General features: G+C 42.7%; 1 protein-coding gene and 1 long non-coding RNA gene across 4 annotated transcripts; one reads left to right on the forward strand and one right to left on the reverse strand.

The window, feature by feature from the left end:
* The first annotated feature begins 3,827 nt into the window (after positions 1–3,827).
* LOC120688172 lies at positions 3,828–5,332 on the forward strand. The gene is made up of 3 exons (XR_005680995.1): positions 3,828–4,097; positions 4,166–4,304; positions 4,426–5,332. It is a non-coding gene; the product is annotated as an uncharacterized LOC120688172 (long non-coding RNA).
* Positions 5,333–9,157: 3,825 nt separating this feature from the next.
* Positions 9,158–17,196, reverse strand: LOC120688173 (protein ARABIDILLO 1-like). Of its 3 annotated transcripts, none has more exons than XR_005680996.1 (12): positions 15,485–17,196; positions 15,251–15,409; positions 15,089–15,169; positions 14,858–14,989; positions 13,805–13,932; positions 13,593–13,680; positions 13,151–13,245; positions 12,572–12,635; positions 11,645–12,468; positions 10,848–11,069; positions 10,584–10,668; positions 9,158–9,789 (listed from the first exon to the last, which is right to left on the reverse strand). XR_005680996.1 is itself a non-coding variant. In XM_039970345.1 (12 exons), exons 1-12 carry the CDS (start codon positions 16,841–16,843, stop codon positions 9,613–9,615), a joined length of 2,766 nt encoding a protein of 921 aa, XP_039826279.1. In that variant the 5' UTR covers positions 16,844–17,195; the 3' UTR covers positions 9,158–9,612. The 3 variants fall into 3 exon arrangements, 2 of the variants coding, with proteins under 2 accessions (XP_039826279.1, XP_039826280.1); XM_039970345.1 differs by having other exon boundaries at positions 11,645–11,820; positions 15,485–17,195; XM_039970346.1 differs by lacking the exons at positions 9,158–9,789; positions 10,584–10,668; positions 10,848–11,069 and having other exon boundaries at positions 12,376–12,492.
* Between the last annotated feature and the right edge of the window lie 258 nt (positions 17,197–17,454).

Raw genomic sequence — 17,454 nt, forward strand, 5'->3', positions numbered from 1 at the left:
ATCACAACCTAGCAACCTGAATTCATAGGACTTAGTTTCTTGGTCGCTTGGATAGTGGGATTATTGTCTAAATTTTTAGTACTACAAAATGAGATACATGTCATGGATGGATGGATACTTGGATTAACATCTTAACCATCAGTATTTGTGCATGAAATGTGTCAAGTCATATGGTTAGAGTTGTGGTCTATGATTTGGCATATTTATCATTTTTCAAAATATCATTTCGAAAGGTTTCGATCATTATCGATGTGTTCTCGATCGTATATTTTCGTTTCCGAAATTTCCGTAATACCGATGTGGTTTTCATTTCCGATAATATCATATCGTTTTCGTTTTCGATGAAAAAATGTGAAAGTGATTGAGCCTTTCACCGACCGTTTTCATCCCTAGTTGTTGGTTGCTTTAAGCTAGTGTTTGGAGAACAACTCGTCGAAGAGGCTCCCACGTTGCTCTCCCGAGGTGACTCAAGTGGCGCACGAACCCGCCACCGCTGGACCTTTCTTCCTCCCGCCTATTGGTGGGGCTCCGGAGCGTGAGGTTCAGCCGGTGGAGAGGGCCAACGGCCTGGTGGCTGGGGCTGCAGATCCGGCCTCACTAGGGGCCCTGGATCCGGTGTTCCCTTGCCCGGATCTACCATGGCCGTGCTCTGCTGCCATGCCCCGCGCGTGTTCGCACGGAACGGCGGTGGTGGTGGAGGGCTAGAGCGGCGTGGTCAGAGGCGGCTACCTACAGCGTGGGCTCCGGCAGGCAGCTTGTAGCTGCGAGCCAAGCACGGCATTGCCAAGCTCCTTCATCTTCCACACGTGCTACGGCCGTGGAGTGGGGGGGCTGACGCGGCTAGTGTGCCGGCGGCACCATGGTGGTGCGGCTGGCAGCGGCCAGCCTAGTATGGCTGGCTGCACCGTGGTTTGTACCTGCTCGCAGCACCTTGGGTGGCTGCCTGCGGCGAGCAGCCACCGTGGGTGCGTGGCCAAGGTGGCGTCCTGGAGGTGGTAAGTTGCGGCGTGGCCACATCTGTGTTGCGTGCGCAACGGTTCTTAGTCGGTGCCGCATGCTGCTCGCCCCGAGGGGTAGCAGCCGGCGTAGCTGTGTGGCTGCCATGTACAACTGGCGTGTCGACGCTCCTGTGGAGGCGCTATCATGGATGGCACGATTTCAACAACAGTGGTGGCAGGAAAGAGGGTCATTGTGGCCTAGCGTTTGTGCGGAAGGGGAGAGCGGAGGTACTTATGGGCGAAAGCCTTGACGACGGTGATGCCCGTGGGTGCTATTTTTCTCCATCGGGGGTGTCGTGCTTCCTTCGCCTTCTCTTGTCTTCTTCCAGGGTGAAAACCCTATCCTTTCTTAGACGTGCGACGACGGTGCTTTTGGCGTCGTGTCCTTCTTGAAGGCGTTGCACCTGGAAGTCGTCTTGGCCTCGACGTTTGTCGTCTTTGGTGTTCGCCCTTCACTTATTGGCAGCCGCCTAGCATATGGGGACTGGTCCTGTGATGTTAAGTCAGAGCTGTTGTGTTAGGGGATGCAGCTCGGCAAGGATAACATGGGGCGGACTGTCCTTCTTCATCTCTGGGTTGTTGCAGTGTTGTTTGGTGGTCTTCGGGTGCGGGGTCTTGGTTCACGGTAGGAAGTCGGAGCTGCTCTTCGCGCTGCGCTTGAGCTTGGCAACGATGACCTGTGCGACCATGGTCTTTTCTTGCCAGTCTGCCTGGTGGTCGTCGTCTGGGGTTTGCTTCAAGAAGTTGGAGCTGCTGGCTTCTTCGCAACCAGCTCAGCAACGGTGGCTCGTTGCAGTGTTGTGTTGTGCCACGGCGCTTGGTTGGGTTAGTCATCCGGGTGTGGATTGGCTAACCTTTCTTGTACATAAGACTTCTGATTCTTCTTAATTGAAAGGCAAAGCTCCTGCCATTTGGTTAAAAAAAAGATAGTGTTTGAAACTTTGGATTGCCTAAAAAACTAGTGTTTGGATACCTGCATTAGGGGTTAGGCTGTATTGCAGAATACAAAAGGGTGTGTTTTCCGATCATTGAGGCCAAAGTTAAGCTCCCTGGTAAGCTTACCGTCCTATGTGAAGCCTTTTTACCTCTCCGTTAGTGGTCCCCTCAAACCTTAATGCCTATTCTCATCTTTTTCATCCCTTTGCTCATTTGCGAAATTCAGATGAACTATTCAGCCGTGAAATCCAAACCGACAGGGATCTGAATCCTTGACCATGAAAACAAGTAGCAATCTCTTTGAAACCGAGATAAAAATCAAGACATAGGAGTAGCAATCTCTTTCAAACAATCATGAAGTTATACTGTGCTGAAAACAGACCAAGGAGAAATCTCGCTGAATCTGAAGAATCTGTGGGAGCCAATAGAATGCGCACACAAAAACATTGGAAGAATGGAAGTTCAAGCTAAACCGCAAGCTGAAAACCATATGAAAATTCTCCTTTAACACACCTACCTTCTGACATCAACATATGAGGAGCTTTGTCAGCTCTCAACAAAGCAGCACAACTGTGTTTTCATTTCAAGGAGCATCTAGGCCTCTATTTTGTTTTTAGCAATTAATGACAACCTAATCATTGCGACCAATGAGTGTTTGCGATGACAATCTTAAGTTAGTGCAATGATGGTCTTTCATGGTATTCTTGGCCCCCATTGTTTCATTGTATTGATACAAAGGATATACGCGAAGATAGAGGATAAGCTACTTCTAAGCGTCGTCTGGTGCTGGGAGACACTTCGAGTAGTTTTTAGGTCTCCTTTTCTCCTTAGGTTAACAATTAAGCGGGCAAAGATTGGTACTTGACCTAGACAAGTTTAGAGTATAGATGTGATGCACACTTGCGAGAATATAGCACTAGGTAGCTCAAATAAAGTCATATGAAGCATGGAAGAAAGTTAGGAACTCAAAGGAGTTGAATATTGGTCAAGTTTCTAAAGAGTTAGGACTTAGGAGCACCTATACCACAGATTGATACTATGGGTCATGGAATGGCTACCGAGTCGGTCTATGACTCTCTCTATGGGATGGTACCATAGATTGATTCGGTGGGTGCCTTCTTAGGACACCTTATCAATTGGTGGGTATGTTACATGGTTCGTTCCATCTCTAAGTTCATGGTAAGGTACAATGATGTTCATGAACATTACCATAGTATCATATGGTGCTCATGTGAGTAGGCGTTGTAAGGAAAGAAAGAAGAGGCCACATTCATTTGGAGGTTGCATTGGTGGACCACCCTATCAACACTACAAGAAACCATTTAATTCGTGACGAATTTTGACGAAATATTCGTGACGTTTTCAGATATCATCACGGATCTGTAACTATGGATATAATGCCCATAACATAGTGACAGTTTATCAATTTCGTCATGAACCAGCCCAAAACATGTGACGTTTTAGCAAATCTATCGCAATTAATAAATTTAGAATTATTGTCATAACACAATGTGAGAAAACAAAAATATGATAGCACGTCAACTTCTAGATTTTTTGGACCAAATTTAGATATTTTTGTAATTATTATATGGTCATTTCGAGATAAAAGTTTTAATTTTCCATAACAAACATTTAGGACTTTTTATCCATTTTTAGTATATGAGCTATAATGTTACCAAAGATATTAATATATATATTTTTAAAATTTTCTAAATACTATTTGAGATACATGAAGTTCAAATTGCAATTACTTTCAATAAAAATATAAAAAATTATTAAACTCTTATAAATGGTAAATGAGTTCTAAAATTATTGAAACTTTGAAAACACAACTTATGTGCAATATAAAATATATGAAAAATATATTTGTATATATTAAACTATTACTTTTATATGTCATTAACAAAGCTGCTGGGCCATTTTTAAGTCAACAGCTGCAGATCCACACTAAAGCTTGAGATTGACAACCTCAACAAGATCTTCACAAGCATTTCTGGCAGGCGGACATCTGGCTCGGGATGGTCCGCAACTTGCTGGAGTCTTCCACGGCAGGGTCTTTTCTGTGGCTGGTGGCTCAGGCGCCCTTCCTTCCTCGAACTTGGTTGTGAAATGGTCCATCCACAAGTTCTCGTGTCCTCCAGCGTGATGCAGCTGCTTTAAGAGGTAATCTTCTCTCTCCTCCCAGTTTCTGTAGGCTTGTTCTTGAGTGGTAAGGAATCGATTTGTTGCAGATCCAGAGCCGTTAGTTCGGGTACTCACTGAGCTAGGTGTTTGATGATGTTTTGGCCTCCATCTAACTGGCCTTGTGCATGCCTGATCTGCAGTTTGCTGCAATAGTAGACTGCAGTAGCGAGCAGTAGTAATATGCAGGTCAGCAGTTGCTACATGCAGCTATCTGAGACTGCAATCAATTTTACTAAGTGCAGACATTTCTTGATGGGATTGCTACAGACCACTATGTGGTGACTGGTTCTTTTCCCACTGTGTGCAGGCAGATATGCACTAAGTGTAGCTAATGCTCTTCCCCGAAGCAAAGCAAGGTACATGCAAGAGTTAAACAAAATTCAGGTACGTAGTAGGTTCCTTTTCCATGGTGCAACTGCATCAATGCACTATTGTTTGGTGTGAACTTGATATCTTGGCCTCATTTAGTTTTTGGACATCTTTGGTGAGTGCGGGAAAAATAATACCTGCTGCTATGTTGTTAATTTATTATCCCATGTTCTCTGAATTGATTTTGGAAACTAGTGCTTGACGTTCTGTTTATTATGATAAACATGAAAAAAACAATAACCTTGCCTTACATAAAAGCTTATAAATGGTACCATGTTATCTTGTATTTTTGTATGTATCTTCTGTGTCCTGATGTCATTGTTCATTTCGGTACAAGGATAAGAGCTTGACCATTTCAAAGCAAATAGTTGATTTAAAGATGCAGCCTCCTTTGATAGACTTAGCTAGTAAATACTGTACTTAAGCTAGTGTATTATTGTGCCAAGTAATTTGGAGATGCAACCAGCATTGTCCTTTTGCAAATAATCAAAACATGCTTTGTTTATTCCATGGCTAATTTCACCATGTGCTATACCACGGGCAGGTATGCTGAAATAATCACCTATCCTTGCATACATTCATGATTAATGTCTTGTTAGTGTGATTTGGATCTGTGGCTTGGTTTCTTTTAGATTTCAAAAAACAATCACCTATTTGCATATTCATGATTAATCTCTTGTTTAGTGTGATCTGGACTGAATTGTGTTATGTTTTTCCCTCAGGATGCAAATTGTGGCCAAGGCACCTATGGTAATTGCGTGTACTGTGTAGGGTCAGATAGCTTGTTCTAAGTCAGATATGAGCATGTTTAAGCTACAGGGTTAAATGGTCTTTGAGATTGCATGCTGTTGTTGCTGCTAGTTTATAGTAGTGGACTGGTTGAAAATTGCCATGGTGCAATTATTGTAAGATCTTGTGCTAGATTAAAACTTAAGTTAGACTATGGTTTCACGCTGAATAAAAACCTGTTTTCTTGTGTGTGTGTATATGCTGAGATGGATCAAAGCTTATTTCATGTAATGAATGAAAATTTTAATTTGTTGTGTTTAATTAGATGGGCTGTGTACATGAGTTATTTTATATGTAAGGGCTGAAATTTTGGGCCTGTAACCCAGTTCTAAACTAGGCCAATTAATACATGTGCCATGAATGAAAAGTCAATGTCCATGTCAGCAGACGTCATCAGCCATGTCACCATCCATGTCGGCAATAGTTGCCATGTCACCATCCATGTCAGCAATTACATCATCACCTGACAATTCAATCCATGACATAGTTTGTGATGTTTATTTTCGTCACAAACACTGGGCCTGGGCTGGGCTGCGTGGGCTCAAACCTAATCTATGACCGTTAAGAAACGTCATGGATTGTTTCAATCTGTGACGTTTTTTAAAGAAAATGTCACCCGATTTAATCTGTGACGCTCAATACATGATGCTACCTGAAAACGTCACGAACAAAATTTTATGACGAATTTTCAATGATCTATGATGAAATTATTCCGTCACAGAATAAATGGTTTCTTGTAGTGCAATCTGTGGGTCTGCTACATGACTTGGTATGCCTCTGAGTACATGGTAGAATACTATGGTATCTATGGATAGTGTCACAATATCATATATTCATATGTTGTCAGTGGCCATTCGAATCAAGGCAAAAGGAGGTCACAGATTGATATGGTGGGTACCACAATGGACCATAGTATCAGTCACACTGTTCGCCTACACGGCCGTTTACACGGTGTGTAAATGCTACTCATGGGTAGCTGTGTAGGCCGATTAGTCGTGTAAAGCCGTATAAAACCTTTTCGACCATTTAAAAGACCATTGAAATGGCCGTGTATACAAACTTTTTGCTAAACGATGGGTGACCGACTGTTCACTGTTTAACGTTTGGGCTAACACTGTCAGTCAGTGGTCACAACGTAATCTCCTTTTAGGCCAACGGCCAGTTCTCTTGCCTTGAACTATAAATTTTTGTTCAGCAATTCTACTCATCCATTTGAGCACTCTTGGCACAAGAAAGTTTCATACTCATATTTTGGAGTCAAGAGCAAGTGAAGCACTAGGGTGATTCACAAACCTCTTAATTGAAGATTAAGGACATCATTAGTGCTTACAGAGTAGCAAGTGTGCATCCACCCATCTCTTGGTCTTGTGCAGGTCAAGTGAAATTCTTTGATTGTTACTCTTGGTGACACAGATCACATAGATGGTTGGTGGTGTGTTCTTGGAGAGCTGTCAAGGAGTTGCCTTGTGAGAAACCCAAGAAGGTTGGGCTTGGTTTGGAATTCACTAATCCGGAGTTAGAGAATAGATATCTACTAGAGAGCACTTGATGCTTACATGAATCATGGTCAAGCAATACCCTTACATGGGTGCTCCAATGTGGACTAGGGAAGAGTGACGACTCTTTGATAGCTCGGGGGGGGGGGGGGAATCGGCATCATAAACCTATATTTACTTTCCGCAATTTCAGTTCCTAGAATTGCCATACTAGTATAGGGTTGGAACAAGATTGCAAAACTTTGAAACGACTAGAATGGCCATACTTTGTATTTAGGCACACTGAGTAATTAGGCTTATGTGTAGGTTTAATTTCCACAAGAAAAATTTATGCAACCCTAATTCACCCCCCACCCGGTCCGCCCCCTCTTAGGAATCTTGGAAAGGTGGATGGGGTGGTTGGTGGTGCTACTAGAATGGACTAAGATGGAGGTTCAAACTTCTCAATTATCAACTTTATTCAGATTCATGGTCGGGAGGAAGATGGGTTATTTGGTGGTGTTAATAGAATGGCCTATGGGCTAACTGATGAGAAGCTTTAGGTTGGTCTCCTATGGAACCCTTGTGTGACAAGATCATTCATCACACACCCTAGGTCAAAGAGTACCTCTTAGTGCCACTAGGTGCTACCATGCTACTGACCCATGATAGTATGACATACCTATACTCAAGATTAAATATAAATCACTATTCAGCCACTTGAGTCTTGAAACACTTCAGCTTTACCATACTTTGATTTTGTCAAACTTGGGACTTCAACATTGCATCTTCTCTTGAGCAAATCCATACTTGAGTTGGCGACTTAGAATTCCTATCACATTTGCAAATCTATCCTTAGAACCTTAAGTCACTCCAGAAAGTATTTGATGCATTGCATTGCTTCTCCTAACAAGGTTTAGATATGGTACTTCGAACACCCCACGGACAAAGTCACTTCACCCTAGGACCACCGATTCTCCACCCTCCGCCCACTACTCTCAAATTTCAAAAGGGGAAACTTTAGGTTGCAGCTTCTGCCATCGCCTTCTCGGTGGTCATGGCACATCTACTTCTGATGCCATCAAGGAGGTAATCCATTAGAGAAATAGAAATCTTCTCCCTCTCTTACATCCCTTTCTTACATCCCTTTCTCTTTCTTTTTTCTCCTCCTCTCCTTTCACCTTTAGATATGGCAAGGGGGGAATTTTGATAGCTTGGCGGCCTCTATATAAAGGTGATGGCTTGCCGAAGCCATTGTCACTGGGAATTTTACTCTCATTAAATGAGCTGACGCTTCGGCAAAAAATGGTGAAACCTGATTTACACTCTTTCTAGCACATTGGAAATCAAGTGAAACTCCACTAAAATCATTTCGTTTCATCCTCATAAGTTGGAAACCGAGTGAAACTCCACGAGTGTTCCACTTCACAACACCATGCAACACTAAGGCATGGTAAGCATATGAAACCATTGAATGAAAATTTTAAACTATAGAATTTTTTCATTCACAATTTCAGCCCACTCTAGATGACGTGGGACATAGGAAACAATTAAAAAAACTAACCACTGCGAATAGCCTCATGTGGTGCCTCCACTTCAATTGCTACCAATGAGATTAACGTAGGAGATATATTGTAAATTTATTTTTAAATCTATTTCCCCCTTTTCATTGGCGAATTGTGATGGTTTTGTCTTGCGTTGTCTTAAGCACTCATTTGAACATTTTATGATCTTTTATTGAAATAGAAAAAAGTTTTTATTTAACTTTTACAAAGGTTGAAAAATATTCTCTAAAACAATTTGATTTTTTATGATTTTGAAAAAAAAAATCAAGATTCATTCACAAAATTTGTCACATTTTGTCCTAAAAACTTTATATGACTTATCTGGAAACACTGCTGAACAGTTTTAAAAAAGAGGGTTTGAAAGTTTATAACTCCATAGAAAGTTTTCATGTGCTAAATGTGTTTCTACCTTCTAAAACGTTCTGAGATTCAAACATTTCTCCAAGTTGAGCGCAAAGTTTCCAAATTAAAATTTCCTCGTATATAAAGTGTCTACAAGTTATGTGAAATTTCTCATTGTTTAAACCAATTTGAAACCTCATTTTAATCTGTGCAGATGTGTTACAGATTTATACATACAATGGGAGCCTCTTATGGTTGTTGGGAAATGAGAAAAATGTCTAGAAGCACTGATCCTAGTAACAAGCTACAGTATCTATGCAAAGCATGTGGCAGGCGGAGCAGTTTCCCCGACTGCTCCTCGTCCAGCCCTCCGCTGGTGGCCCTCTCGTCTCTGCGGCCTGGTGCTCTCAATGATATGAACTGCATACCTAATGGAAAATATCATAACTTAAATCTATAACAGAATAAATCACTGTTACTCTACAAATGCACAGCCATCAATCATGGGGAAGAAAATATATAACAACAATCAGTACATTTACAAAGTTACATGTATGTTGCAACAGGACGGATTGCCCAAGTCGCCACGCACCTCAACACTAATCAACAAATGATAAATATCCATAACTTAAATCTATATGCCGGTTCATAATTCTCATCGACACTAAAGTTCTTTTAAGTTGCTACTTGTACACACGAAATGATCACGAGAAAATTGCACACTCAACCTTAAACATCAGCAAGGGAATAAAGGCTGCCACCGAATTGATTTCATTAGGTCAGTTCACGGTTGTGGGGCTCTTCCTTTGGTGGCTGTGAGGCTTCCTTTGGCATGGGTTCCTCTAGTCACTGTCTGCACAAGCTAAGATGTGATTCTGCACTGGTCACGCAGCATTTCAGCCCTTCAACAAAGGCGCCATTGTTGGAGGATGGGAGGACGCCTCCCCTGTGCATTCATGTTGACGTTCCTGACTGATGGTGCTCCAAGTTCCTGAGGACAATCCTTGCAAAGATTTTAGCTTCAATAGAAGCTGTTGTTGCTGCCGCTGCTGCACGCAACACTCTACCTGCTCCTGCTTTCTGTAAGAGACCCGCATGGTGCACAGCATGCCGACCTCCTGGGATTGTGAACTGCATTATTTCAGAGTACCCATCAGATCAGATCACAAGGAAGATATACAAGTTATAGAGCAAGAGCATAGGAGAAAGATGCATATATGAAAATGAGTAGTTAAAACTGTAAAGCCAAGTATAGACATGGGTAATCAATCATTGGCGTAACCGAAATGAAACAAAAAAATATCAATCACAAGGAAGATATACAAAGGTTGGAACCTGGAACTGACAAATGACAGAATCATGGGAAGAGAAAAAAAACACTACTGGATGCTGAAAAAACTGTAGATGCTGTGAATAGTCATTGTGCGCATTTGAGAATTTTCTTAGTATTTAGGTATTTAGATTCAAAATATCGAAGGGGCTTATTAAGAACTTTCAAAATTTTAAAATAAGGATTAGGGATTGGTTTGGGTTGCACTATATCGATCAAAGAGTATACCATAATGATGGATGTGATGAATCAAATCCATGGTTTAATGACGAAATGTGTTAACTTACCATAACAACTCAATTCCTATCTTCAATTGCAGATTCAAAATGGGTGACAAGAATCGTGTGTTTTATATTACTATACAAGATATTGACAAATAAAAGAAATAGTAATAACAATATCACTGCAAACAGAAACAGCCAAAACTGCTCTTCTAACGGACAGAGAGGTAACACCCAAAGCATCAAATGGACTCGAATACATCTTTGTGGAAATTTCTTACTACCCCAAATAAAATACAGGTCATGTCTCTAGATACAGAGGCTTAAAAAAATACAGCATTAGATGTTGAGAAGGGATAATAAAAGAAACAAACCTGAAGAAGGGCAAAGGCAGCACAAGCACGAAGAATTGGTGAGGGATTCCGAAGCATGGCAACAAATCTACCAATCTCGGCACCACTGAAAAAAGTGAGCACTGTATCAGTACTACTATGTTTCTCTAACTACATATATGACAAAAGATCAAAATAAGATGCATGCGACAAATATGAGACATCAAAAAAAAAAACTCAGTATGCTCGGAGTAAGAATAACCAGCTAAACTTCATAAAGGTTTAAAACTAAGTGAAGAGCCAAACCTGCATCTCAGGTGTCCAGCTTCATGTATGAACACTACTTCAGCAACCTGAGACAGCGCTGCTGGTGCCGAGGAGGTAGCAGCCACAGAGAACATTTGTGGATCTGAGAAAGTGAGCACAAAAGTCTCTATATGCTTAAATGCTATTCTTCTAGCTCCCTCAACATTAACACTTTTGGAACTGCTATCTGAGGATGTCCCAACCAAAGCAACTTCATCCATTCTGTCAGTTCAAAAGGTTCAAATTTAGACCATCTGGTCATATGTATATACATCATTAAGATAATCTTTTACAGAGATAGCAATTACCAAATTCTTGATAAACAGATTACTGCAACAACTATTGCATGTGTATCAGCATCTATAGTTAACTTCTATTCAAATTATTACAAATAAAATGGAGGTCTATTTGATAAAACAATACACTAGTTCTGATGCAAAATATCATATATCATCGCAAGCCAATGTATATCATATATCAAACAACTATTGCATAAGCCAATGTATACAAATTCTTGATTGAAGTCAAACAACTATTCCATAAGCCAATGTATCAGCTCAAGCCTAGAAATCATAAAGTGATACAATAATTTTTGATATACTACCAGTATAGTATATCATATATATCAATAAAACATACAGAATTTTGAAGCCTAAATCAGTACTTCAACACAACTTAAAGTGTCGGCTTGCTTATTCCTTGCTCAACTACACAAAGTACGAACTAAATACCAGACTTCAATGTCAAAGGCAAAACATGTGAAGCAATCAACTGAGAAAAGTCAATAAAAAGCATACCTTCCATCAAACATATAGGCGAGGGCTAGTGCAGACATGAAGCGGGCCATTTTTGACCCTGATGTCGAGCAAATGCTTACAAGAATAGGTACCCCACCTTCTTCAACTATGCGGAGGGCATTACCAGAATAAAAGGCAAGGTTCCACAGTGCCCCTGCAGCTGTCTCATGAACATCCTGTGGAACAGAATGTAATTTTCTAAGTTGGAACATCTTTTAGTCCAGAAGACAGAATTGAGAATTGACAAATTATGAGAACTATAAAATCACTTTAACACCCCAAAGTAGGAGCAAACCTTAACAAGAAATTGAGGGCACTGATTAAGTCGTCTGCTTTACTGGAAATAAGCCAGTTAAAATTTAAAAAAAATGAACTTGCACATGTTTTGCAAGTCATCCATATGGAGGGAATGATGTGTTCATACAAATAAAACAACATCACAACAGGCTTCTAAAGGCAGCAAATTTAAAGTCAGCTTGAAATAAGTGATCTGCTTTGCTTGAAATAAGGCAGTTAAACTAAAATTTGAACTTGCACGTGTTTTGCAAGCCAACCTTAGCAATTTTTCCAAGCATTCAAGATATGGAGGGATACAAATAAAACTATTATGACGGGCCTATAATGCAGCAAATTTAAAGTCACTTAAAAAAAATACAAAACATATATCATGCACATGAGTTAGAACCTAAAATATTAATGAATTGTGAACACAAACTTATCTCATCAACATATGCAATGATGTATCCATCTGAGCATTATTCTGATTAATGCATGAAGCATAGAGTTAAGTCTCGTGATAATATTTTCTGGTGCCAACAGAAGGCCTTTTTCATACACAATTAAAAATTCTTCATTAATAGAACGTATAAATACTTGAACCGAAATTTGTCAAACTTATTGGCTACATAAATTGCAAATGGAACTTACTTCAACCTCAGAGCGTGCCAATGTGAGCAAAGGTGCAACTCCACCACCCTGTCCTATTGCAATACTAACCAATATAAAGAAAATTCAAATTATCACCAATAATATGGGGATCGAATAATGACTAAAAGATTGGCACAAAGAAGGTTAAAGAATCAAAGGGCCAGTGAAATGGATCAATAAATGTTAATTTTTACTAGATTTCTAATTGGCCCTTAATGAATCAAAGGGCCAGTGAACCCAAGCTGCCTTTCACCGCTTTATCAACATAGGTTAATTAGAAATTTCCATGAATATTCATAACTTACACATGTTATCGGCAAGAGGATCTATTGTAAGGATATCATGAAACAAAACAATTTAGTAATAGGTGCAAATGTACTTCATCAGCATATAGTTTAGTAAAGTGAAGGGGATAAAACTATGTAAACTTCATTCTCATTTAGCATATATGTACAAACTATACGAGAATGGTAATGCCTTTTAGAAAACTTCTAAAGTTAAGTAAACTCAATAAAATATGATCAGAAACAGCAATAGCAAATAACAAATTGCTGAGAGCATGTTAACATTTAAAGTAACCTGTTTGCTTCTGAAACAGATAAGCCCCATAATGCGCCAGCAGCTCTCTCTTGAAGGCCTTCTGAACCATTCAAACACTGTTGCACTAGGGAAACCTAAAAAACAGAAGTCGTTATCTGAAAATTTGCAAGGGATGGGATAGAAGATTTCCTAGGAATACTTAGGCACGCCAGTAGTATTACCAATTATTTCTCTCATTTGTATTGGTTTAGTATCTTTCCCCCCGTACGTAACCATCAAATTCAAGATAATTCTTATATACAAACTGCAACCAAATAACTCAAGCCTACTATAATTCTTATATATTAAGACAGCAGCAGTCCGCATCACTCCCTAGTCTAAGAGCCTCTTCAGAGGTATGTTTTTATTTAAATGTACCACTTAACAGGTAATAGTCACCAAATGGCATGAGGTGCAGAGGATGTGGGGGGAAAGGGCTTACCAGAGCTTCAACACCACCCACTGCAGCAATGGCCTCACGGTTTCTGTCATCAAATGACAGGTTCCACAAAGCACCAGCAGCTTCTTGTCTAATTGATACATAAAAATTACGCAACATTAATGTAGATTCGGGCGAACAATTCAGGCAGAATGCAAACATTAAAACTTGAAGGCCATGAAAGTCGGAGCATATCAAATAAATGAGAAGCATACCTTACACCCTCATTTTGAGAACCTGTTAGTTGCACTAGTGCCTCCAGAGCACCTGCTTCCTGACCTACAGCAGCGTTGTTGTCATTGTTGTCTCCGTGTGCAGCTAAGTTAGCTAAAGCCCTTGCAGCCTACACATATAAGAAGAGTAGAGTTAGAAACTAACAAGAGAGCAAAAAATATAGAGATTTTGGGCATTAAAAATACAAAGCAATAAGCTGGGAGCTTCTACATAAAAATGTCACAGGAGTGTCTTGAAAGCAAATAGAAAAGGCCTAAATCTAACATTAAAGCTCGAAGCATCTAAAACTAAATCCTGATACATTAGACTAAACTGTGTTTCAAAATTACGTGGCATACTAGTCACCAAACTACCAAACTTAGTAGTCTTGATGAGTTTACAGGAGTTTGACCCTCTTGATAAGGACAAAAGTAATGAATTATGGAATATACAATGAAAGAACACAAACAAGCTCATTGGTAACATCTCAAGTAGAATTTACGCTAAACCTTCACCAAATCCTGATAAATGCAGCATGCATGACCGGAAATGTGGTGTACAAAAAAAAAAAATAGGCAAGCAATAGGTTGATGGCTAGTATTCAGGTGCACAGTAATGAAACCTTGGAAATGATAACCACATGCATTTGCTAGTGCTGTCTTTATTGAGACATATCCATCCCATGGCCAGCTTATTTCTCATATGGCACAGCAAAAGTTCAGTACATAACAATAGGATGCAGATGGTACGTGTAACATGTCCAGCTGCACATGTATAATCCCTCCATTCCTGATTATAGGTCGTTTTGCGTATATCTAGGTGCATCGCAAAAGCTATGCACCTAGAAAAAAAGACCTATAATTTGGGGCTGAGAGAGTAGCTATGAAGGTAGAACTAAATATGAGAGCTCACATGCTACTAGCCGTGCTTTGAATTCACATCATACTGGTTTTGTGGAACTTATTTTACAAATAGCAAGAGAGCAATAAACATGTAATAGTGTCGTATAGAAAAAGAAAAAAGAAAAAAGAATGAAGGTGTGATCTGCGCTTTACCTGTTCTAGGACACCTTCGAGTTTACATGATCGAGCAAGTGTAACCAAAGCACGGACACCACCAGCCTTTGCAACTTCCAAGCTACACTTGTCATCAGCAGCCAGGTTTGCAAGAGCACCAGCAGCACGTTCCTAAAGAAAAACAAATAGTAACATATATAGACTAATTGTATCAGCTACTTAGCAAGTGAAATTGGAAATTCAAGAAATTGACAATTAAAGGTTTCATACAAGAACTCCATCAGTTCCAGCAGGCCAACGATATATTAGATCGACCAGGGCCTTGATACCGCCAGATACAGCGATAGCCGCCTGAAGATACCAACAAATTATTACCAGAAGTACCCCAATCAGAAGTTAGGCAATAAGAATCAGCATAGGAAGAATAACAACCTTGTGGTCTTCACCCACAGAGAGATTCCAAAGGCCACCAGCAGCTTCTTCGGCAACAAGCCTATTCATCGACTTAGCCAAACTAGTGAGTATTGTTATACCGCCTTCATCTGCAACTGCCTTGGCAACCTTGGTATTAACTGACAAGTTGGCAATAGCCTGCATGGGGACACTAACTAATGTGAGAAAATGGTAAATGCGAGAACACAAAAAAGGCAGAGCAAAATTTATTACCTTCGCTGCTTCTGACTGTGCACTCTCCCTTGAGCACCTTGCAAGGTCCAGTAATATTCGGATGCCTCCATTCAGCATCACCGCCTCCGACCTTGCAGGATCCACATTCGCGCTCTCATCATCCATAACTACAAATGTAGCAAGGGCAGTAGCTGCGCGCTCCTGCACATCCTCCTGCGAACTCTTCAATAGTCTAAGCAGCAGTGCGGTGCCCTGCTGCAGCCAGAACTCATCCATGCCTTGTGGGTTGGACTCTGCAATTCGCAGAAGTGACTGCGACAGGATCCACTCAAGCCAGGTCATTGTATCACCAGCTATGTCATTGTGCCTCCAGTTACACTGATTGAACACCTCTTGCTCTTTCACATCCACACCAGGAAACATGGCGGCGATGGATTTAAAGATGTGGCTTTTAACAGTTAGCACGAGCTTGCCCTTGGTGTTTCTAAATACAGAAGGATCTTGAACCAGTTCCTCCTCGACAGAAATGCAGTTGAGCGCGCATATAAGCTTGAGGGTTTTGGAGTTGGAGATGAGGCGAGAGATAGCATTTGTGGGGACATCAGTGCGGGAGAGATCAATTGCAATAAGGGAGGGAAGCTGGATCCAGGAGGTGGATGCAGTAGCCCATTTCAGGCTTCGGCATCCTGCAATGGAGAGGAACCGGAGAGAGTGCATGCCAGCGAGGGCAGCCTCATCGATAGTGCCGCAGTCAAGGAAAGCCACGTCCTCAAGGAGAGGGCAGTTGCGGGCGAGTGCTCCGACGGCACCAGCGTCGCCTTCACGGAGACCCGAGAGGCGCAGGCGGCGGAGACGCGAGCAACAGAGCGCGACCTGGCGGAGGGCGTCGCTGGAGATGCGCTCGAGAGGGTCTGGCCCGATCTGGAGACGCTCGAGGTCCTCGTGCCGCGCGGCGAGGACGGCGAGCGTGGCGTCGGTGAGCCCGCGGCAGCCATCGGCCACCACCTCGCGGAGCCCGCGCGCTCGGAGGCCAGGGACGGCCTCGACCGCCTCGTGCCCGCGCAGGCGAAGACGGCGCAGGCTCCCGCACCGCTCGGCGAGCGACGATGCCACCTCCCGGTCGCAGCGGTGCGCGCGGAGGTCGAGCTCGCTCCACAGGCAGGGCGACGAGCCCAGCGCCCGCCACGCCCGGCACGCCGCCGCCATGCTGGCGCGGTCGCGGTAGTTCAGCCGCGAGAACAGCTGCAGCATCGTGTCGTCCGGCAGCGCCTTCCAGTCCAGCACCGCGGCGGGCGCATCCTCCTCATCCTCCACCCCCGCCGAGCCCACGCGCGACAAGCTCCGCACCACCCTTCCCTCCCTCTCCCTGCACGTCCTCCGCCGCACCCGGCGCGTCATCGAGCCCGCCCAAACCCAAACCCTAGCTCCGCCACCCGCCGCCGGCGAGCCCACGCCACCACACCAAGCCCAAGCACGCACCCGAATCCCCCAAATCGGAAGGTAGTTATGCACCTCCCGCGGCGAGATCGACAGGGCCACCACCCTCCCGCCGCTTATCGGGTAAGGGGCACGGAATCGGCACCGATCTCGGTGTCCGATTCCAGCTCGGCGCGGCGAAGGTGAGGCCGGTAGCTTCGATCCGTTCCGTGGGCGGGTGGATCCGACCGGGCCACCGACCCGGTGTGCGTTCTTCCGTCCCCTTTCCTCACCTCCTGCTGGGCTGCTGGAAGGGGGGGATGGAGGAGCTCAGGCGGAGGCGGGGACAGACCTTATATACAAAGTATGCGGATACGACCACGCGTACGCAGCTGAGGACGCGTACTCCGAGCTGCAGGCCAAATACGCCGACCGGCTGCGGCAGCGTCAGTGGGAGTGTGGAGGCACCGATGCCGTATGGTGCTGAGATGGGAAACTCAGACCAGTTTCAATCACGTTTCATGAGAGTTTCAGTCCAGTTTCAATCGGATTTGTAAAAATTTCGTTGTCATTAGATTTTATTTTATGATATT

The sequence above is a fragment of the Panicum virgatum genome, chromosome 9N, assembly GCF_016808335.1.
Source record: "Panicum virgatum strain AP13 chromosome 9N, P.virgatum_v5, whole genome shotgun sequence".
In the NCBI taxonomy this organism is placed as follows: Eukaryota; Viridiplantae; Streptophyta; class Magnoliopsida; order Poales; family Poaceae; genus Panicum; species Panicum virgatum.

Coding starts and splice junctions, on each gene's coding strand:
- LOC120688173 (XM_039970345.1), bottom strand. CDS start 16,843: ATGACGCGCCGGGTGCGGCGGAGGACGTGCAGGGAGAGGGAGGGAAGG. Junction 13,681..13,804: donor TCTCAAAATGAGGGTGTAAG/GTATGCTTCTCA, acceptor TGTATCAATTAG/ACAAGAAGCTGCTGGTGCTT. Junction 11,821..12,571: donor TGGCACGCTCTGAGGTTGAA/GTAAGTTCCATT, acceptor TCTGTTCCACAG/GATGTTCATGAGACAGCTGC.